The sequence below is a fragment of the Schistocerca piceifrons genome, chromosome X (genome assembly GCF_021461385.2).
Source record: "Schistocerca piceifrons isolate TAMUIC-IGC-003096 chromosome X, iqSchPice1.1, whole genome shotgun sequence".
Taxonomy (NCBI): domain Eukaryota; kingdom Metazoa; phylum Arthropoda; class Insecta; order Orthoptera; family Acrididae; genus Schistocerca; species Schistocerca piceifrons.
The window spans coordinates 991928-1015978 of record NC_060149.1 but is presented as its reverse complement, the minus strand read 5'-3'; the positions used below and the strand labels follow the sequence as shown (position 1 = coordinate 1015978).

Sequence of the window (24051 nt, the reverse complement as noted above, 5' to 3'; positions counted from 1 at the left end):
TTTCCAGTTTTGTATATAATTCAGTACCTTACTTCAATAATAATTGATTATATCCCGCCAATATCACACATGAATAGGCAAAAGTCATAAGATCAGTTGTAGAGTAATGTGAATTATCTCCTCATTTTCAAAAATTCATATCTTTGTTCACAGTCAGATATCAATGTTGAAGTTTTTACAGTACATTGCTATCATATAGGTGTACAAACTGCGAAAAAATTGTATTTTTATATTCAGTCCCACCTGAGATAACTAACCCCAAACTTTACAAAACATGAAAATTTTCAAATTTCAAAAATTTATAAAAAATTAAGGAAACATTTGTAAGTGTTTTTGCTCTAGATGAGGCTAGTAGTGTATGATCTCCAACTATAGGAAAAAAATAGACTCTCATAAATCACTCCTTGTCTGTTATTTTTGGGCCTAAAAAGTGGATATTTGAAAATTTGGATACCAAACTTTGGAGATCATTTTGACTGGTTATTTTTGAATTTAGGGTATTTTGTGTAATAGACAATGTTGTAGAGGACACTTTTCTAAAAACAATCATGTCAACTGTAATGTTGTAACTTAACCCAGTGCAGGGATATTCATATTTTGGCTAACGTTTCTAAACTGAAACATCGTCACATGCTTACAAACGAAAATGGCCGCCATTCAGTAAAGGTGGTAGGTAACATTTTTTAAAAAACTGTTTTGAACTTCTCAATTCTAGGGTAATCACATATAAAAAAATTAAAATATTTAAAAACGGTCAAGCAACAAACTTAATTTTTATTGGACCACTTCATTTGGATTGACCCCTACTCATAAAAGTTCACCAAGTCTGGAGGAATTTCCATTACCAATAAACTGCCAAAAATGAAAAGAACTTGATGACTGCTTAGTATCCATTTAAATGAAAAGTACATAACACCACTGGCCACTGGATTACTCTACTGCAAAAGGTGTATCAACATACCAGAAACTCAATTTCATTTATATTAGTGTCTTGTCAGTGCCAGACTTTTTCCTTTGTACTCATATAATATCTTGAAAATAGTGAGCATCAGTTAACAAATTCAAATTGATTAACAAAAATTCAGAATCACTTTAATATTTTTCTATAGACCTAGCTCACATAAGTAAGTAAAACAGATATTCTATCCGAACATTATGTAATTATTATATTTTTCTAGGGAGCTTAAGAGTGCTTTAGAGCTAAAAGACTGACACTCAACTGCAGTAAAATGTGATGGGTTTGTCCTTCTGATGCCCACTATGGAAACATGGTTAGTGAAGCAGAAGACACCAGATTTCTGGTACTGAGAGTATATGGAAAGTTTTTGAAGGTACATAGCCACAACTTCCTGTATATGCTGACTGCTGCTACCTTTATGATTTGGATGTTATACACAGTCAACATTGGCAACACAGTCAACATTGGCAATAGTCAATCCATGGGTTAATGTTTGCAGAAAATCAGTTTCTATCCCAAAAGCCAGCACAGCCATCGGTGGGGTTATTTCACCAACTTCCCATAGGCCTCTGCTAAACATACCGAAGATTCTTACAGTGTTACTGTGTGCATTGCTGTGCAGCATACATTTTCAAAAGGTAAAGTGCAGGTGTTCAAACACAAATTGCTGGACTTTCTCCAGGCAAACTTCTCCATTTCTTGCAGGAGCAGTTTTGGCAAATAAATTGTGTTATGGCAATGGCAAGTCACTGAAATTACTTGGAAGTAGAGAAAAAAGCGATATAATTGCCTAGGCTTCTGTGGCCTGAGTTTTCTGGGTATGGTGCCACACCATATTGTAAAATAACAATCACTGGATAAAACTGATGTTTTGGTCATTGTTACAGTGAACTTCTTATGTGTCTACTGGTCAAGAAAAAGACCCAGAAGAAGGCCACTGTAACCTCGGCAAGAATTTCATTTTTATCCACCGATAATCATTTTATGGCATGATGCAGTACTATATGGAGAAAATTTTTATGTAGACAAGGAAAAAAATGTTCACGTAAACATCAATTCAGTCATATTTAACTGGTCTAGCTATAGTGGTTTGAGATTTCTCTGAATTTTTTCCAAATCAGTCAAGGAAAATGCTGGGTTAATACTTAAAATAAGAGAAAGGCAACCACTCACACAGCAGACTGATGACTGGAACACAGAGACACGTAACAGGAAACAGCATTCACACTAGCTTTCAAGCTCTCACTCTTTTTGTCACAAAATTACACATGTTCACAAACATAACTACACAGACACCTAAAAGTGCTCTTCTATGGCCCTCGTTAGAGTTACCTGTTACGTGTCTAATTGCTCCATGCTTTGGTCTCTAAAGGTGAGTGATTGCCTTTTCCTTATTTTACGTATTGCTCCATCCAGGAATTTGTATTAGTGTTGTAAAATGCTGAGTTGGTTGCTACTGACTGAATATGACCAACACATTTCCCATTCCTTGAGCATTATTCTGCTTTTTCAGAACATAGTACAATCTTATGCTGACTTAATTACTACCATTATTGTCACTTTTATTTTCATTGTGGCATTTTATACTTCACTGTGTACACATTTGAAATTCTGAGTATGTGATGATATATTCCATGATCATGTACCAGACAGAGAGATTCTATGGAATAATAATTAAGTACTTTATATTACCAGTTTCTTATGAAATCAAGCAAACTATTATGCAACAGATAAAAGAATTCATTTCCTTACTTACAGACAAAGCAATAATGATCTGTGAAAGGCCACACATTGTGTTGTTTGATAACACCAAATGTGTCAGTCTATGAGTCATAATTTGAAGAACAGATGTATATGACTGTGCTGGGACAACTTTACCATCACTCTGAAAATAAAATAATAATAATAATAATACACAGTTACAGCAATGACATTTGTTATGTAATTAACAACACATATAATTAATAGGGAATTCATAGAAAAACAAAAAAATCAAATGATGAATGAGAGAAAGAGTAACTACTCAGTACATGCAAATTAAAGAAGTATTCACTGAAAAATTAAAATTGTGTTTGGAATTATTCTAACTAGATCTATGAACTCTGTAAAAATAAATTCAAAATGCATGACTCTTTATGTTCATAACTGATAGTATTTGTCTCAATAGCATAACAATGTTGTTCCACAGAAGGCAACAGTACTGAATAAATCCTAAAACATAGTACTGTTGGTAATGTGTGCTTATGTCACGTGGTGTAGACAACTGTGCAGGGCAGACCAAATGGAAGACCAACTGACTCCAAAATCCCACCGTATTTAAACATAAAAACATTTGTTAATGATGGATGAATGTCAAGAGCTCAGATGGAAACCCAGTTCTAAGCAAAGAAGGGAAAGCAGAAAGGTGGAAGGAGTATATAGAGGGTCTATAGAAGGGCGATGTATTTGAGGACAATATTATGGAAATGGAAGAGGATGTAGATGAAGATGAAATGGGAGATATGATACTGCGTGAAGAGTTTGACAGAGCACTGAAAGACCTGAGTCGAAACAAGGCTCCGGCAGTAGATAACATTCCATTAGAACTACTGACAGCCTTGGGAGAGCCAGTCCTGACAAAACTCTACCATCTGGTGAGCAAGATGTATGAGACAGGCGAAATACCCTCAGACTTCAGGAAGAATATAATAATTCCAATCCCAAAGAAAGCAGGTGTTGACAGATGTGAAAATTAACGAACTATCAGTTTAATAAGTCACAGCTGCAAAATAATAACGCGAATTCTTTACAGACGAATGGAAAAACTAGTAGAAGTCGACCTCGGGGAAGATCAGTTTGGATTCCGTAGAAATATTGGAACACGTGAGGCAATACTGACCCTACGACTTATCTTGGAAGCTAGATTAAGGAAAGGCAAACCTACATTTCTAGCATTTGTAGACTTAGAGAAAGCTTTTGACAATGTTGACTGGAATACTCTCTTTCAGATTCTGAAGGTGGCAGGGGTAAAATACAGGGAATGAAAGCTATTTACAATTTGTACAGAAACCAAATGGCAGTTATAAGAGTTGACGGGCATGAAAGGGAAGCAGTGGTTCGGAAGGGAGTGAGACAGGGTTGTAGCCTCTCCCCGATGTTATTCAATCTGTATATTGAGCAAGCAGTGAAGGAAACAAAAGAAAAATTCAGAGTAGGTATTAAAATATATGGAGAAGAGATAAAAACCTTGAGGTTCGCTGATGACATTGTAATTCTGTCAGAGACAGCAAAGGACTTGGAAGAGCAGTTGAACGGAATGGATAGCATCTTGAAAGGGGGATATAACATCAACAAAAGCAAAACGAGGATAATGGAATGTAGTTGAATTAAGTCGGGAGATGCTGAAGGTATTAGATTAGGAAATGAGACACTTAAAGTAGTAAAGGAGTTTTGCTATTTGGGGAGCAAAATAACTGCTGATGGTCAAAGTAGAGAGGATATAAAATGTAGACTGGCAATGGCTAGGAAAGCGTTTCTGAAGAAGAGAAATTTGTTAACATCGAGTATAGATTTAAGTGTCAGGAAGTCATTTCTGAAAGTATTTGTATGGAGTGTAGCCATGTATGGAAGTGAAACATGGATGATAAATAGTTTGGACAAGAAGATAATAGAAGCTTTCGTTATGTGGTGCTACAGAAGAATGCTGAAGATTAGATGGGTAGATCACATAACTAATGAGGAGGTATTGAATAGGATTGGGGAGAAGAGAAGTTTGTGGCACAACTTGACTGGAAGAAGGGATCGATTGGTAGGACATGTTCTGAGGCATCAAGGGATCACCAATTTAGCATTGGAGGGCAGCGTGGAGGGTAAAAATCGTAAAGGGAGACCGAGAGATGAATACACCAAGCAGATTAAGAAGGATCTAGGTTGCAGTAAGTACTGGGAGATGAAGAAGCTTGCACAGGATAGAGTAGCATGGAGAGCTGCATCAAACCAGTCTCAGGACTGAAGACCACAACAACAACATAATGATGGAAATGAAAAGTAGCTCCAAAATGTTCTCATGGAGCTGACTGACACACATACAATTCATAGTTAACTTAAGAATATTCTGAGAATTGCAAAAACACTATTCATCTCTGTCCATATATCATATGATAAGCTTCTCTGACAAACCAGCCTCACAAGCTGAAATGAAGATCCATAATGATCACTGGAACAATATGAAATGGACCAATACCTTGCCTCATGTCAGTGGTGACTAATCTCCGAAACTTGTAGTGAATGTAGTTGAGCTTCATGACAAGATCCCTCAATTCCTGTTATTAGCTGAATAATATGATTATTGTCTACCCTTTTCTAGAAGCAAGAGAGAACATAGTGCTCATCAATGTCTCTGTTTCATGTTCACAGAATAAAAATAGCGTAAATTGTGCAACACCACAGATGGTAACATTACAAATGGTAGCACCGTTGGATTGGGGTTGGGTTGTTTGGGGGAAGAGACCAAACAGCGAGGTCATTGGTCTCTGTAGCACCGTATACCGACTGTTAAATATCAGTGCAAACTGACCAGAAATCAGCTAAAAACACCTGCTATACTCAGTTGCAAATAGTAGCAAATAGTAGGAAATCATCATGTGCCACAAATATATTATTTAATATTGTACCTAAATTCTGACACAAATCTGAGCAGAAACATTTTTTGCAAAGTTGTCAGTACAGATCTTGGGGATTTACACTCCAGTTTCCTTAGATGGACACAAGTACACCTGAAACTTACATTAGACAGCTTTTATGGTATATCAGATAAAGAAGCCTGTGCAAAGAATAATTCTGTAATGTGAGAAACTCTCCAGGAAGATAAAATCCATTTCATTTTGGCAGGTACAGCTGAAGAAATGTTCAAGTGGCTGTTGTAGAAGAATCTGGCAGTAACTGGTTGTTAATTCTTCATTATGTATATGTTTTGGAGTGTATCACATGAGATGGATAAAAATAAATAGCAACAGTTCTCTACAACATTCTGTGTTCTGAAAGATTAGAAAGGAATGAAGTGAAAACTGCAGTAAAGAAAAAAAGTAAAAATCTAAATGTAGACCATGTCCCATGTATGCAGTTGGTAGCACGCATGTTGAAATTTGCAAGATATTGTCTGCAGTACGACTGGAAAGACTAAAGTGCTACTTGGTGGAAAGGTAGGAAGGAAATTTAGGGTTTAATGTCCCATTGATGATGAAATCATTAGAGATGGGCATAAGCTTGGATTGGGGAAAGATGAGGAAGAAAATCAGTCTTATCCTTCTGAAATGAACTCTCCTGGCATTTCCCACTACTGATTTGGGAAACACAGAAAACCTAAACTAGGATGGAAAGGGGATTTGAATCCTGCTCCTCCTGAAAATGAGCCCAATGAGCTAAACACTCTTCTACCATGCTCAGTTTACTTGACTGAATCTCGATTGCCAAAAGTAAATGTGAAAGAGTCGGAATACATTCAGTAGACAACTGGTCTGACAAAGACACAATAGCAAAAAGAAAGAAGGCACAAAGATTCTGCAAGGTGTGTACCCACATACAAATTAGAGTTCTCATTCATAAACGTAGTCAACTACAACAGCAAGCCAATAGAAAAAATAGGGCAAAAGTTAAACAAGGAAGTTTGTATAAATCAGGAAAAGTAATGTAATTTTGCAGGTCAACAGTGACATTTGTGCTGCCTCACAAAACACAAATCATTGAAAGTGAGAAAGTTAGGTTATGGAAAAACAGAAGTTTGAATTTATCAGGTACCATTTAAAATATGTGTTATTCCTAATAAGCTATCAAATAATGACTTCCTTTGGTTTGTAGTGATTCAGTGGCTGTTCATATTTTGAGAATAATCTTAAAGCAGTTGAGATACATTAGAGGTCTTACTATTAACAATATAAACAATTATGACTTAATTCAGTCCTTACGTGTAGCATTCATTAATGTATCGATGCATTACACTGTACATCACTCAGCCTTAGTGTGGCACAAAAAGGAAGGAGGCAATCAGCCATGAAAATCTGTGACCACTTAACCCACTAATGTGAAGGACCCACAAGGTAATTTTATTATCTACAAACACAAACTGAAATCATATTTACTTGGCAACTATCCTACTCCATAGAAGAATTTATGCATTATGTAATATTATAAAGAGAGTGTGTGTGTGTGTGTGTGTGTGTGTGTGTGTGTGTGTGTGTGTGTGTGTAATGGTGAAGGGGGCAGAAGAGGGTGGGAAGGGCGGGGATGGGAGGGAGGGAGGGAGGGACGGAGGGAGGGAGGGAGGGAGGGAGGGAGGGAGGGAGGGAGGGAGGGAGGGAGGGAAGGGGTGGGAGGGGGGAGGGAGAGAGACTGATCACAGAGTTAAATAGAAATTTATTTACTTATTTATTTAACCAGCTATCAGGATCTCTCTTACAATGGACTAGGATTTCACATAAACAGTACCTTCTTTTCTACATCATAGTTACCTAAGACATAATAATTTTAATATAACAAATAGTATTATAATGATTTGAGTGTATATAGTGACAATGTGAACAAGTAATACTGACCATGAACTAATAAAGTTAATACTGGCAGTACTTGTACTACTGCTGCTGCCGTTAATAGACAGTGGTTAGGACATTGGACTCGCATTTGGCAGGACAATGGTTCAAACCCACATCTAGTCATTCTGATTTAGATTTTCTGTCATTTCCCTAAAATGCTTCAGGCAAATGCTGGGGTTGTTCCTTTGAAAGGGCATGGCCACTTCCTTCACCATCCTTCCCTAATTCGATGGGACTGATGACCTCGCTATTTGGTCCTCTCCCCCAAATCAACCAATCAACCAATCAACCATTAATAGTGATGATGATGATGATGATGATGATAATGATGATAATAATAATAATAATAATAATAATAATAATAATAATAATGAAAATACAGGGGTAATCCCAAAAGTAAGGTCTATCATTTTATAAGTACAGAACTCTGTGTGGCAGTTGGTCACACTGTTATGAAGAGTGCTTCATGTACTGTGTGTAAACATGCGCATGCCGTGCTGAGGTGCTCAGTCTTGGCTTGGCAGCTGTTGAAAATGGAGCTCCCATTGGATGTTACCGCAAAGTGCTAATTGCACTCAGTTATTCGGTTTTTGAATGCAAAGGGCACTGTGCCGATTGAAATCCATCACCAATTGATGGAAGTGCTAGTCGTGTATGGATGTCAAAAATGTTCATAAGTGGTGTAGAGAGTTTGCAGCTGGTAGCTGGTCGGACCGAAATTCACAACGAACAAAGGAGTGGGAGACTGTCAATTTCTGAGGAGACAGTGTTGAAGGTTGAGCAAAGCATGCGTGAATATCGAGACCAAGCAGCAAGCGTGCCAGTGGCGGCATCCTTCTTCGCCAAAGCTGCAAAAATTCAAACAAACACAGTCTGCCGGTAAAGTCATAACAACCGTTTTTTGGGATTGGAAAGGGTTATTGTTGGTTGACTTTATGGCCACTGGGACCACAATTAATGCTGACAGATACTGTGAGACTCTGAAAAAACTCAAACAGGCGATTCAGAACCGGAGAAGAGGAATGTTGAGCAAGGGCATACACATTCTCCACGACAACGCTCACCCACACATCGCTCGGCAAACCGTTGCTCTCCTGCAACAGTTTCAGTGGAACATAATCACCACTCACCCACCCTATAGTCCTGACTTGGCGCCCAGCGACTATCATGTGTTCCCTAAGTTAAAAGAACATTTGGCTGGAAAGCAATTCAGCTCCAACGACGAGGTGAAAGAAGAGGTTCATAACTTTCTGAACAGCATGGCGGCAAGCTGGTATGACATGGGCAGACAAAAACTGCCACAGTGTCTACAAAAATGCATCGACAGAAATGGTGATTATGTCAAAAAATGGCTAAATGTTCAAGCTGTAAACTGATGTAAACCATTGTAGAAATAAACAGGTCTAGGTACTTATAAAAAAATAAGAGACCTTATTTTTGGGATTACCCTCGTAATAACAATAATGACAGTGGCAGATATAAAAAGAATGTATACATGTGCAAAATAGATGTTTTCTAATACACTGTGTTCTGGGGAAAGGAAGCTAAGAACACTGGAAAACGAAGAAGATCTGATTGGAAAGAAGGATTTATACAAGGGTTACAAGTGTGTACAGGGGCATCCTTATTGTTGCTTTAGCAGACATGTCATTAACTGTCTTCTGAAGTTGGAGGCAGTTCCCTAATATACTGCAGATGGTTATTCCCAACTCAGGTTTCTGTTACACGAGATATACAATGGCGGTAGCAGAATTATCACACTGTCTTCTTCAAATATCATTTCTCTAAACCCAACAGAGTTTTGCAATAACAGCATCACTTTTCTTCCAAAGATTTCCATTAAATTTCTCCAAAAACCTTTATTAAACTTTTTTATGGCCTATAGCATCACAACTGAATGCATTCGGTGCCATGTCTACTTGATAAGAACTCCAAAAGCTGGAGCAATACTGTTTTAATAGGTCGCACTAATATTTTCTAAGCAATTTTTTTTGCAGATGCATTGTTGTTTCCTAGAATCCTTCCAACATCTAATTTCTGCATCTGCCTTGGCAAATAATAATCTTACATGCTCATTCCATCTCATAACACTTCTTAGCATTACCCTTAAATATTTTTTAAATGATGTGACATGCTCCAGATATTCAACATTAATCTTATTATCAGATACAATCAGGTTCTGTCTTTTTGTTACAGGCATTATCTAGAATGCATTCCCATTTAAAGAAAGCTACCATTCAATACATATGTGGAAATTTTGTTCAAGTCTTTCAGTTCAATGATTACCTAACAACAATATAAATCTCTAGACAACAGCACCATCAGTGAATAATTTTAGAATACTACTGACCTTATATGATACACCATGTACGTATTTTGAGAACGTTAGAGGTCTTATCATGCTTCCTTAGGGCACAAATGATGCCACTTACATTCCTATTGATCATTTTCCATTCACTATAACTCACTGAGTTTTATTTGTGACAAATTCCTCAAGCATATATTTGAGAACACTCTGTATGATCATATCTTGGTTATCAATACAAAAACCCTGATTCATTAAAGAATCGAACTCTCTTGGATAAAACAGCTTCCAACAACTGGTTACTTCACAAATGAATTACTGTGTTAAACACCTGACTTTTAGCATGTAAGAGAAAAAGAGTTTAGAAAATATTTGTAATTATGCTTAAAGCTTGTTGAAAATCATTAACTGCTCTCACTATAGAACACTGTATAAATACAGTCTGGGTAATTTGCACTCCTGAATTGTGTGTTGCACAATATGATTTTTCTGGTACATTCAGTGATATATGTAGATCCCGTCTGTGAAGAGTGTTGCAAATATAGAGTTAGTAGTAAAGAAGTAATAAATGAAAACATCATGGCTGAGGCTGAAGTTTTATTGCATGCCATTTTAAGCAAAAGCTAGTTCTTTAAGCAAATAAATGTTTATGTTGTCATATCTCCTGAACTATGTGTTGTTCAATGATATAATCTTTCAGATAAATTCAGTGGTACATGCAGATACTGCCTGCAAACTTTGTTGCAAGTAGAACTGGTAGTAAAGAAGTAATAAAATGATATGTGTGATGCTGAAGTCTGCATGAAAAGTTAACATGTAGTAAGTGATAAACTCTTTTCTTGTAGTAATTTTGTGGGGCATGTCAGCAAGTAAAAATTTAGTAAATGTTTGAAATTTTGTTGTGAAGTTTGTTGGAAGTCACTAAATGCTCTCATTTTCAATTACTGGATGAATATAGTCCAGACAGTTATGTGCCATCAGTTATGCTGCCTTAAGAAAAACATGCAGTTTCTAACTGTAAAACTTGTTTTACTGCGTTAAACTTTTAACATTATACCTCTTAATGAGTACATCATGACAGCATCTAAAATTTTTAAATTTGGTCAATAATTACATGAAATATTGAAAATAAAATTTTTGTGTCCCTGGAAGCCATTAGACAATTAACCTACAACTGGCACTGCATTTCAGGATAGTGGCTTAGAGATACATTGTCGAACACCTTTCAGAAATCTAGGAAACTGGAATCTCCTCGTTCATCTGCCTTTATCATTTGCAAGGTATTATGTATGGATAAAGCATGCCATGTTTCTCATAAGTGCTTTTTCTTGAATTCATGTTGAGAACATAGAATATTGTAAAATCTGTATAACGTCGAATATTGTAAAAATCTGCATACAATGATAATGTAAAAAAAAAATAAAAAGCCATAACAGTTTTCTAATGACAGCACAACGGAGTATTTACAAAGTAAATTTTAAAATAAGATTGTAAAGGATTACGTACAACCGTCCTTGAAAGATCAACTCTTGACAAATTAGGTAAATTAGTTGCAACATATGCTAGATTTGCAGGACTCAGTCTTGTCCAGCCCGACAATGACAGACTTTCCAGTCTTTGACAACTTTCACATATAGCCGCCAGCACATCAGTTACATTTACAAGTTTCCAATCACCTGTAAAACAATGTTATGAGATATTTGCAAATGAACACTGTTCTTTAGCATGTATTTATTTATTCATTCTGTAAAATCTGTTTACATACAATGTATGACAGATGTTGTACAATGTTTTAGAGTGCATCAATATTACACAGTTATTCTAGATTGCTACCCATATAACCAGACATACGGTTAAAATTTTTTCTTAATACAAAAGATTGACTGTTTTTTTGAGTGCATTTACTTCATTGGTTGTCTTTATAATTTCTGGCAGCTTACTGTAGAATGTAATAACTGGATGGCATGCACCCTTTTGACACAGAGTTATGCTGCAACACTTTATATAATTATTTTTCTTTAACCTAGTATGGTACTCATGCACTGCATTATTTGGGATCAAGACATTCTCCTTCTTCACCACACTTTTCCTTACAAACAGTACAATTTCTAAAATGTAAATGGAGGGAAGAGGAAGAATATTTAAATATCTAAAAATAGGCTTACATGAACTTCCATTGTCAGATTTTTTTATTACTCTGATTATTTTCTTTTGCTTCCTGAATGTTCTTAAGGCATGAGGAGGATTCCACCAAAATATAACACCATACCTTAACAGTGAGTGTCTCTGAGAAAAATACACAGTTTTTACAGTTTCATGGGTTGCATGCTGGATAGCACTCTGATTACATACAACTTAGACAGCTGTAAGTTGAAGGAATATATGTGAGAGTTTCATTTTAGATTTTCTTGCAGGAAAAGCCCTAGAAACTTTGTCTCAGTGATATTTTGAATTTCCTGGTTGTTAATGTGAATTAGTTGCTTTTCTGCATTTTTATTTAGTGTAACTAACAGTTTTTGTGGGTTTATGATGAGCCTTTTTCTATAGAGCCACTGGGAAATTTCATCTGTGATGACACCTGCAGAAGTGGTAAGATCTTCTCTATTTTTTGCTTCAATAAGTAGAGTGGTATCATCTGCAAATAGTATTGCTTCTGCATTCTTTACACATAAAGGCAGGCCATTAATGTACACTAGAAAAAGAAATGGTCCTAAGATAAAGCCTTGGGATACCCTGCGTGACAGTAAGGGTGGCTCTGAAAGATAGTTCTGTGTTGTGTTACTGTGCTTGTGTTTGTTCTGTGTAATCTAATATCAATTACTAAAGTAAGAGTTCGGCCACTCCTGTGGCACACCGTAACAGTCAATTTTGTTTAGGAGAAGTGAATGATCTATAACATCAAAAGCATTTGTCAAGTCTAAGAAAACACCTGAGATTTTGAAGTGTTTGTCAATTGCATTTAAGGTATGGTTGACAAAATTAAAAGTAGTGCTCTCAGTGGAATGCTGTGCTCTGAAACTGTATTGGCATACAGATAATATAGTATTCTGACTGAAACATATTGCTAGCAGAGCTAGAAAGAGTTTGATTTGTATAATGCTGCCAACCGGCTGCAACAAAATTCAACATGACCTGATTTTGACACCAACTGTGGGTGTCTTCTTTGGAAAAAAAAAAAAAAAAAAAAAAAAAAAAAAAAAAAAAAAAAAAAAAAAAAAAACTACTGGCTACAAAAGATTAAAACACTATTAAGATAGAGGAAAAACCAAGACTACATGGTTATTATGCTGAACAAATTTATGATGTGACTATACTCACATGCAGTGACAGTTAAAACAAATTTGCAAGCAGAATACCCTTGTCCTATAAAATAACTTCTTAAAACCATATTTAAAACCGATACCTGTAGTTCTTATATAGTTTTAAATATGATTTTAAGACATTAGTTTATATGATGAGAGCATTTTGCTCATAAATCTGTTTTCAACTGTCACTACATGTGAGTATACTTAACTCATAATAATAACTAACTATTCTTGGCTTTTTCCTCTATTTATATAGAGTGCAGCAATCAGTCGTCCTTTTTTTGTAGGTTTTATTTGGCAAATCCAGATTTCAGCTACTGCCTAGCCATTATCAATGCACTATTTTCTAGTCTCTCTCTCTCTCCTTTTTCTTTTTCTTTTTTTTTTTTTTTTTGGGGGGGGGGGGGGCGGCACACAACTACAGTGGTCATTAGTGCCCAGACTAAATTATGAATGCACTGTGAGGCATAATGTTAAAACAGCAACTAAAAAGGACAACACTATAAAAGGCACATTAACAGGCAAGGGATTAAAAGAAAACAGCAGAATCAAATGTCCTTAGACAGGTTAGTCAAGTGGATAAAATGAAGAACGCGAGCAGCTGCTCCTGGGTCATCCGCTAAAATTTGATCCAGAGTACATGGCAGTCCAAGATCAATGCACAGTGTATCAAAATTCGGACAGGACGTTAAAATGTGGCATACCGTCAGCAATTGCCCACATGGGCAGAATGGCGCCGGTGCAGCCGTCAGCAGATGGCGGTGGCTGAACCGGCAGTGTCCAATCCATAACTGGGCCAAACCGACCTCCTCCCGCCGAGAAGGGCGTGAAGAGGTCGTCCAAGCCGTGGGTAGAAGTTTCGAGGCCCGAAGCTTGTTTTCAGTAAGTGTAGACCAATCGGCATGCCACAGCGATAAAATGCGCTGACAAATGACCCTGCTAAAATCAGATGAAGGCACACAGCCTTGGCCGCAGCATCTGCAGCTTCGTTCCCAGGGTTACCGACATGGCCAGGAACCCACATAAAGGTAACCGGAGAACCGTCATCTGCCAGCTGCTGAAGAGAGCGTTGGATCCAGGGCACGAAAGGGTGAACCGGATACGGATCACTGAGGCTCTGGATGGCACTCAGGGAATCGGAGCAGATGACATAAGCAGAATGTCGGTGGCAGCGGATGTAAAGAACAGCCCGATAGAGGGCAAATAGCTCAGCTGTGAAGACCGAACAATGGCCACGGAGTCGGTATTTGAAACTGTGTGCCCCAACAATAAAAGAACACCCGACACTGTCATTGGTCTTAGAGCCAGCTGTATAAATGAAGATCAAACTAATGAACTTCGAATGAAGTTTGACAAGCCGTGAGCGGTATACCGAAGCTGGGGTAACCTCCTTTGGGAGTGAGCTGAGGTCAAGGTGAACGCGAACCTGAAGCCAAGGTGGCGTTTGGCTCTCGCCATTTTCTAGTCTCGATACACGTCAGTTCCCTGTTGTTCGGGTGTCAGTCACAGTTCTTTGAATACGATATTCAACAATAATATATTCAAAGAATACTATACGAACTGTGACTGACGCCACAACAGGGAACTGACATGTATCAAGACTAGAAAATAGCGCAGTGATAATGGCTAGGCGCTAGCCGAAATCTGGATTTGCCAAATAAAACGTACAAAAAAAAGGATGACTGATAGCTGTGCTCTATAATTTATAAATAATATCACAGTCACTGAGTGTACCAACTTTCCTATGGAAGGTAACCTGATGAAGATTTTAATGGTTTTGTGCTCTAGGTACCTGTTTTTGGTTTTTTCTGATGAAGACACCCGTAGTAGGTGTCAAAACAGGTCAAGTTAAATCTTTTTTAAATCAGTTGGCTGTATTACACAAATTGTATTCTTGTATGGTTGCTGCCACACAGCCATGTTTAAAATTTCTGGCAAGATTTGTTCAATAGTTTTTAAAAGCCAGATAATAGTGCTACAGGTCTATAATTTGACATTTCCTGTGAGTCTCCTTTCTTATATAGTGGTCTTACTTTAGCAGTTTTTAGAACATCAGAGAAAATGCCCTCTGATGCTAAAGAACTGTGTATGTCTAATATGGGTGTGAGAATACAGTTTGCTGACAATTTTATCATGTGATCAGGGATCTCATCAACACCAGGTGAATGACTATTTTCAATGAGCTCTGTGCACATCAGCTACATCTACAACTTGTTAGTCACCTTTAAAACAATAGTACAAGGTTTATACAAATGAATACTGTTCTTTAATGTGGCATTGTGATTTTTCCTGGAACATTTTTAGTACTGTATGTTCAACTTCAGCAAAATATTTAACTGAGGTACAAGAGCAAATAAGGCCAAATTCTCTTCAGGAAATATCAAGAAAAAATAAAAATCTTGAAAATTTTGAAACCACTTGTCTGATTTATCCTCTTTATTGACTTTCAGTGATTGATAGATCATTTTGTCAGAACTCTCTCTCTCTCTCTCTCTCTCTCTGTGTGTGTGTGTGTGTGTGTGTGTGTGTGTGTGTGTGTGTGTGTGTGTTCTCACTGAATGACTGGTATACAGTAGAATCTTCACAGAGATAAGTGTATTACATAGCTGTACTAAAGCTGCAATGAACAGGGACACTATCTGATCTACGAATCATTATGAAATACAGTGCTCACTTTGTAGTGTGACACAAGTAGGATGGGACGTCAATACGGTTGCATACTGAAGCAACTAAAGGACAGTCAGCTAGATGAACACATGAGACTTCATTCTTCACTGACATGTCTATGACTTATATGCTTTGGGCATTACAGACAAATAAGATTTTCTCTGGTTCTTTGTATTTAAGACAGACAACCTGAGCGTCTTACATATTTATGAAGTAAGTTACATTTGTTAGAATTTACAGTGTACATCATTTTGTTTGCCAACATAACACATACATAAAGTTGAATGACAGTCCAATTCTAGAAAACAATGTAGTCTGCAGTTTGGCTAAACACCTGTTATTTGGCAGGGCTTAAAGTTAATAACATCATTGTCATTGATACAAACCTCTGGAATTTAATATAATGCAGAGATGAATAAATAGAAAAGCTGTTAATTTCATGGAATTTTGTTTCTAGTTTATATTATTGACAGGTGTTGACAGATGTGAAAATTAACGAACTATCAGTTTAATAAGTCACAGCTGCAAAATACTAACATGAATTCTTTACACATGAATGGAAAAACTGGTAGAAGCCGACCTCGGGGAAGATCAGTTTGGATTCCGTAGAAATATTGGAACACGTGAGGCAATACTGACCCTATGACTTATCTCGGAAGAAAGATTAAGGAAAGGCAAACCTACATTTCTAGCATTTGTAGACTTAGAGAAAGCTTTTGACAATGTTGGCTGGAATACTCTCTTTCAAATTCTAAAGGTGGCAGGGGTAAAATACAGAGAGCGAAAGGCTATTTACAATTTGTACAGAAACCAGATGGCAGTTATAAGAGTCGAGGGGCATGAAAGGGAAGCAGTGGTTGTGAAGGGAGTGAGACAGAGATGTAGCCTCTCCCCGATGTTATTCAATCTGTATATTGAGCAGGCAGTAAAGGAAACAAAAGAAAAATTTGGAGTAGGTATTAAAATCCATGGAGAAGAAATAAAAACTTTGAGGTTCGCCGATGACATTGTAATTCTGTCAGAGACAGCAAAGGACTTGGAAGAGCAGTTGAACGGAATGGACAGTGTCTTGAAAGGAGGATGTAAGATGAACATCAACAAAAGCAAAATGAGGATAATGGAATGTAGTCGAATTAAGTCGGGTGATGCTGAGGGAATTAGATTAGGAAATGAAACACTTAAAGTAGTAAAGGAGTTTTGCTATTTGGGGAGCAAAATAACTGATGATGGTCAAAGTAGAGAAGATATAAAATGTAGACTGGCAATAGCAAGGAAAGAGTTTCTGAAGAAGAGAAATTTGTTAACATCGAGTATAGATTTAAGTGTCAGGAAGTCATTTCTGAAAGTATTTGTATGGAGTGTAGCCATGTATGGAAGTGAAACATGGACGATAAATAGTTTCGACAAGAAGAGAATGCACTGTCTGGAACAGCTTGGAAGACAACTGTTTAGGGAGATGAACAAGGCATCAACTGGAAACATTATGGCAGAATACAAGATATCTCAAATACTGGGATCCCAAGAATCATCAGTGTTTGGTGTTAGTGATCATTTAGATATGAGTCATGTTAGTAAAATGTCTCAGCAGCATATTTGTTAAGGACGAACATTCACTGACTCATTGTCTACAGGTCGTTAAACATTAATCTCCTACTCTTGATCATTTTCAGCAACTTCCATGAAGCTATGCAAAGTTTATTTGCTCTCTCTATCTCTCTCTTTCACACATTGTAGCTGTGTGAATGCCACATGGATCATCCACATGGTTGCAGTGCTCTAATGACTACTACTAAGATAACGAACACTCACTTTTCTTCACAGTAAAAGAAATCTGAGCAGCCCAAGCATATCAGTTCCACATAGCTGATCTTAACAGGTACTTCCAAATCACACCATCTGAAGTCTCATACCTACAACAGTTTCTCTACACTATGATGAAGGTCTTTTCTGTCCTGAACACTCTTATGATCTCAAAATCCTGTCTCCCTCTCTCTACATTTCTGTTCTCCTAACCTCGTGCTTATATTTCTTCTACTTCTTCTTAGCTTCAGGCGTCTCTAATGTTTTCTTTAATTTCATTTGTTATTCATTTTATCCTCCTTGGGGATCATTTCTTAAAACACTCACATTTTTATGATGTTGCCTTTTTCCTGCACCCCACTGTAATGCACCACCATCTTCCCATAGGTACTGTGTCCGCATTGATTCATCTGTGTATGCTCTCCCTGTGTTCAATTCACCTGTCCCCTCCTGCACTCACTCTAAGCAATCATATGTCATGTTTTCTTCTACTTTTCCTGCCTATCCATCCTCCTCAGCTTAGGCCAACAATCTTGAGCCACATTACAGCTACAGAAGCATGTGTGTACGTATACTTTCTTACTATGACAAAAACTGTAGTGTGAAGGCTTTTCCACACTAATGGTTACTTTTTCTGTGTCTGCTTTCCCTGTAATTCTTCATCTTGCAAGTAATTGATGATCTATAGTCTCAATCATTGTTGGATTTTTGTTGTTAAGCACTAGGAAGTGAATGTACTGCATATGAATGTGAGCTTACCAACTGTCTTAAACATGCCTTGTCATGAAGATTTATCATCAATGCTATGTAACGTTTTAATACTTGTTCTGCAACGTAAGTATACTACTGTTGTTGCTGCATTTTTGCAGACTAGAAAGGAGAGAAAATGAAAAATTGCTACATTTTTTATTTTCAGTTCAACAGAATGACTTCTCAGCATAACTCATAGTACACTAGAGTTGAACAGAAAAACACCCAGTAGTTGGACTGAACCGAATCTGGGGCAAAGTCTGGACACTTTAAAAAGAATTACCATAAACGGCAAATTAGGTGTTAGTTAACTTACAATAGGGGTAGTTCTCTAAGTAACATAATACTGAAAAAAGAAGACAGTATGAAACAGTGAAGTTACTCACTTACAGAGCCAATACAGAAGCCAAAACTGTTATCTTCTATATTTATTTTCATTGGAGATACCTCATTATTGAGTCTAGAGCAAACATGACAATTTCTTAAATGAAAGAAGGGAAAAAAACAATAAAAACAGAATATTTTCGATGTAGCAGTCATTTTGAAATTGGAAATAGTGGATGTAAGTACTGCTAATTTCACCATCCAATGGAATTAAACCTTAAAATGGCACAAGATATAACACTTCACTAAAGAAAGTTATTTAGCCACCAAATAATGGTGCTGTTTACTATATAGCAATAACTGCTCTTGTAAAAGTATCCTAATAATTCAGAGCTGTCCTATTCGATTAAGTTGAATTCTGATTAAAGCAATCTAACTTAAACATATCAGGTGATACTTCTTGTAGTGTTCCCTGTTGCTGCACTTGATGTGTCATTTATACAAGTACGGCAACAGTTCTGTGTCCCTGTAAGTTTGCACCTCCAATCAAACAAATATTTTCTGCAATTATTACAGGGTATTGTCTAAAAACCCCTCTTACTTTTTCTTTCTGCCCTGATAGTAAGTACACTGAATAATATTAAAAGTAAAATAAATAAATACAACATAACAAATATTTGGAACCTACAGATTTACATGCAACTGAAACACATCAGAAAATAAATCAGAAAAGACCTGCATTTGCATACCAATGTCAAGATGACGTACATGTGTCAATTTATTCAAAAATAACCGTCTGATACGAGTATCATTTTTGTATGCTTTTTTAAGACGGTTTCCTGATAGATCTACATTGTGCCACAAGGAATTAATGGAAGCTACACGGTTCCAGAGATGACACACTTTTGATGCCCTGTAAAACAAAAATATATTAGAAGTCAAATGATACAACAAGTTTACTGTTATAGTATAGCTTAACCTAAAATGTTCACATTAAAAATATATTTGATGTTTTATGTTTCATTGCTCCTAGAATAATGAATCGATGTGTGGTACTATTTACATGGTATTCTTCAGCATGATTATTGGTTTTAATATCGAAAAAGTATACTACGGGAGGTAAACAAATGAAAAAGTAATAAATCCTCCTGCAGAAGTCTCACTCTCCCCTGCTTTTGCTAACACTTATCTTCAAATTCTCCTGCCATTCAAATGGAAATTGAAATAATTAGTTTCACTGTTACATAAAATACATAAAAAAGTAGAAATACAAAATTCTGCAAAAATGCATACCAGGTGAATGTGGCTAAGATATCAGTTTAGAATAAAATTACATGTCAATATCCTGAAAATGGATTAAAATCTTGTTAGCCTATTAAGGAAGAAGCCAAACATTGTATAAAGTGTTTGTATACATACTACTTCTTTAAAAAAAAATGGTTCAAATGGATCTAAGCACTATGGAACTCATACTACTTTCATATTGTCATTAATTTAAATAGAGGGTGGGTACAATAATAGTAAGTTCCTTGCAACTTATTATCAAATACAGCTCAGTCAGTAAAATGTAGAATTTAATTTTCCTCTTGTCCCATACAGTAATCAACACACCCAAGCCATCATCCACATGACTGAGAGCATGTGCAGTACATACAGTTTTGACACCTGATGTAATTACACCACGGTAACCACAAGAAAAAATTTATTGACATATGTAGGTTGACATCTTGCCTCCTGCATTTGTGAAATCGTTTTGATAAATGTTGCTAGCCTTATTTTGATCCAAAGAACAAGGTTAATTACACACAACTCATATGTCCCTAATTTGAGCCTTGTTGCTATCTGATTACACTTACACAAATTCCAGACCTGGTAATTAGAACAGACTGCTAACCATCTTCACTTAACATCCTGACAGATCCTTGGACCTCATAAAAGAAAAGTTCTGAAACAGCAGTTAAAAAGCAAAAGTTAAACTGTCACATGTGAACCAATACTTTTGTTTCCATGGAAACACTGAAATTTATTTACACTTAAATAACTGACCACGTGTGTATCTCCAACCAAAATCTCTAGCTTGATATAAGGACTAAAACCTAACACTGAATTACCCCCTCCACTAAACCACAACACTTCCCTTCAAATATCAAAGCTTCCCACTTGCAGTTATTTAAACTCCATATGCATAGTATCATACATGTGATGGACTTGAACACTTTTTGAGCAATAGAACCCAATACATTGTTGTAGATGGCAGAGACAAATGTAGTGGATAATGACACTTTTAGTATTGACACAGGCGTGATAATGCCTTGGAATTGTCATTAGCAGCATGAATGGAACTAGGCTAGCTGATAGTGGCTCAACTACAAACTGGGGAGCTGAATGCTGGAAGAGGGAACAGATCTTAACAAGTGAGTTAATCTGCGGGGAACATAGAGTCTGAATACCACGTAGAGAATGAGCATGGAGGAAACCACGACACATGACTAGCGCGAGCAATTGACAACAGAGCACATGGAACAGAGCACTGTGTGGTGCTGAGGCTTGGTCCACAGGCATTGAAATCAGTGTTAGAACTGCTACACCAGGCATACAGCTACTGATACCTGACATCAGGGTCAGTGGCTCTGCTCATGCCATGCTTCACACGTGTCCCCAAGGCAGTGCTCTGCACTATTCTGCTGTAGTATCCATGCCAGCTTCATTGCATACATCTCTATGTCTGCTGATGGGGATACTAAATCCCTTCCCCCTGAAAAGGCCAGGTAAGGTCAAAATACAGCTTGCTCTGCCAGTGGAGCAGCAGAGGCTGGTGTAATGGTTGGTTATCCGACACAGTCAGGGTGTAGACTCCGCCACTGGCGAGCAGGGAAAGGAGGCAATGGTTCAAATTCCACGGGTTCCACAGTAGGGGGCACAAGAGCTAGCCCTACTGGTGCCCCACTCTGTGGTCGAAGGTAGAATGGTGGAGGGCACATGGGGACAGTAGCAGGGGAGTAAGCAGCTGCAATTGGGAGGCTCCCACTGAAACAATGCCACAACCGACCCCATTGTCTGTCTAACAGGGCACAGCCGCAACTGATTACAAGGATGGATCAGCTGTTCCTAACCAGTATCCACAATGCCAATCTATGTGGTCCACCACTACACCCAGCAGCAACCCTGCTGCTAGCTGAAAGACCGGGTTCAAACTAACAGCAGTCCTGTGAGAAAAGCACATCGGGATGTGACAATCCGAGGCATATGACATTGTGGCTGGGCATGTGGCTGGTGCCCACGTAAATGTTCCATCGGACTACATCTGTTACCTGGCATCGCCCGGTATTTAGCCAGGCAACTCAACGGGGTCACAGTATGAGGCAAACACACACTTCTGCATTTGGATCTTGTACATACACACATAGTACTCCACCTGTGAGTTAGACATCGGGTGAAATAAGGTCGTGGTCAAATGCTGGATACCACTGCAAATGCAGTCTTTAAAATCCTGTGACACAAATTGCTGATTGTTATCAGATACGAGAATTTGGGAAACCCCTCGATAGCAAAAATTACAGCTAATGCACAACCATTTGCTGCCGACATTGTGGAGGACAGTTTGGTGACATAAGGGAAATTCGACAAAGCGTCAACCACCAACAACCACAAAGGAGTCTGCAAAGCTGGCATGCACCCTGCCCCCAATAGTGATCTGCAACTCACCAAGGGGAAAACTGATGCGGCAGCACAGCACGGTTTTGTACACAGGCCATGCAAGCCAGTAGATGTGAAGACGTGCCTAAGCCTTCATAAGAGTCATACGCCAGTGTGATGCGTGCTGCAGCTGGAGTATGCGAGGGCACAAAACTGGAGGGATGACAACTGGACAGCTTTGCTCCTCCATGATGAGTATGAGGATGCCCTGGAGAATGCTGAGTCAATCATAGCAGAAAAACAATGTACATCACACCAGATCTGCTCCAAAAAGAGTGCCTCAGGCCACCCCACATGGACAGCTGAAACAATTTTCTGGAAAAGTAGGGCAGTGGTTGTGGCAGCTACGACTTCCTGTGCTACCGTAGGAAAATCTGGCAACGTCTGTCGCAAGACATTAGCCGAGGCAAAAATGAGGGCCTCCTGTGGGTTGAGTTCTGGATCTGGTCCCACTGGCAATCAAAATAGCCCATCTGCATTTGTATGATGGGCAGTGGTCTGTTATTGAATGTCATAAGAATAATTATTGAGAAAAAGCGCCTCCCTACAAAATTGGTGGGCAGTCCTATTCGGCAGTTTGGAATGAAGGCCGAATAAGGAAAGCAATGGCTTGTGATTGGTGGTCAGTACCAACTTCACCCCATACACGAAAAGTGAAACTTTTTAATTCCAAAAATGATAGCCAGTTCCCTCTTTTCAACCTGTGAATAATTATGTTGCACTGCAAAAAGCGTCTTTGTCGTACAAGCGATGGGCTATTTGGTGTCGTCTGGATTCTGATGTGATAGTACCACACCACAATGCCATACTGGAATGTGTCACAGGCCAGGGTTAAAAACTTACCCAGCATAAAAGAAGCCAAATGGGGAGCACAGAACAAACACTATTGGTAGGATTGAAAGACCCTGTGACAATCTGCAGACCAGAGAAATCTGATGCCCCTTTGGCAAAGCCAGTTACGGGAATGGCAGATGTGGGTGGCTTGGGAAATGAATCTTGCCCAAAGAGGTCTCAAGGTTCTCTGATGCTGGCAGGTTCACAATGTCTCGATGTGCTCCATAAGGCTGAGGCAATCTTTGCTGAGCACATGACGCAAAAAATGCTCCTTTGGGGAAAAAGACTACATTTTTTTCTAATTTGCAATGAAGGCCAGTCTACAAACGGTGTTGGAAATCTGTCTGCAGGTTCCACAAATGCTCCTCTCGTGTGGAGCCCGTGGCCCAGATGACATTGAGGTAGTTTACGCAACAAGGAATTTCCTGAATTAACTTCTCCAAATATCATTGATAAAGTCCAGACATGAGAAGGTCCAAAAGGTGAGCACTTACACTGATAAGAGCCCACAGGAGGTGTTAAGCACTAACAAACTCCAAGAAGTGGTGTCCAGTTGCAACTGCACATGTACGTCATGCAAGCTGATGCACAAAAACTACTGGCTCCCTGACAACTTTGCCAACAACTCCTCTGGGTGCGGGTTGGAATACGAGTTCATAACACACTGTACATTTATCATCTGTTTAAGATCACCGCAAAGGTGACATATGGCTTCTCAATCGTAACCAAAGGGATGGCCAACTGACTCAATGAAATAGGAGAAATGACACTGAGGTCCTGCCAACAATGCAAACTGATCCTGATCTTACGATGCATTGGGAAGGGAATGGGGTGGGGGTGACAGAA

General features: G+C 38.1%; 1 protein-coding gene across 3 annotated transcripts in view; it reads right to left on the bottom strand.

Annotated features, from left to right (window-relative positions):
- Positions 1-24051, bottom strand: part of LOC124722872 (F-box/LRR-repeat protein 6) — a 213505-nt gene that overhangs the window by 152271 nt on the left and 37183 nt on the right. For 2 of the 3 annotated variants that reach the window (XM_047248006.1, XM_047248007.1), the window contains exons 3-5: positions 19425-19588; positions 11336-11505; positions 2715-2843 (exon numbers count right to left, since the gene is read on the bottom strand). In XM_047248006.1, coding sequence (XP_047103962.1) covers positions 2715-2843; positions 11336-11505; positions 19425-19588 — 463 coding nt within the window. The remainder of the gene's footprint in view (positions 1-2714; positions 2844-11335; positions 11506-19424; positions 19589-24051) is intronic. The other variant, XM_047248008.1, reaches the window with a different exon arrangement.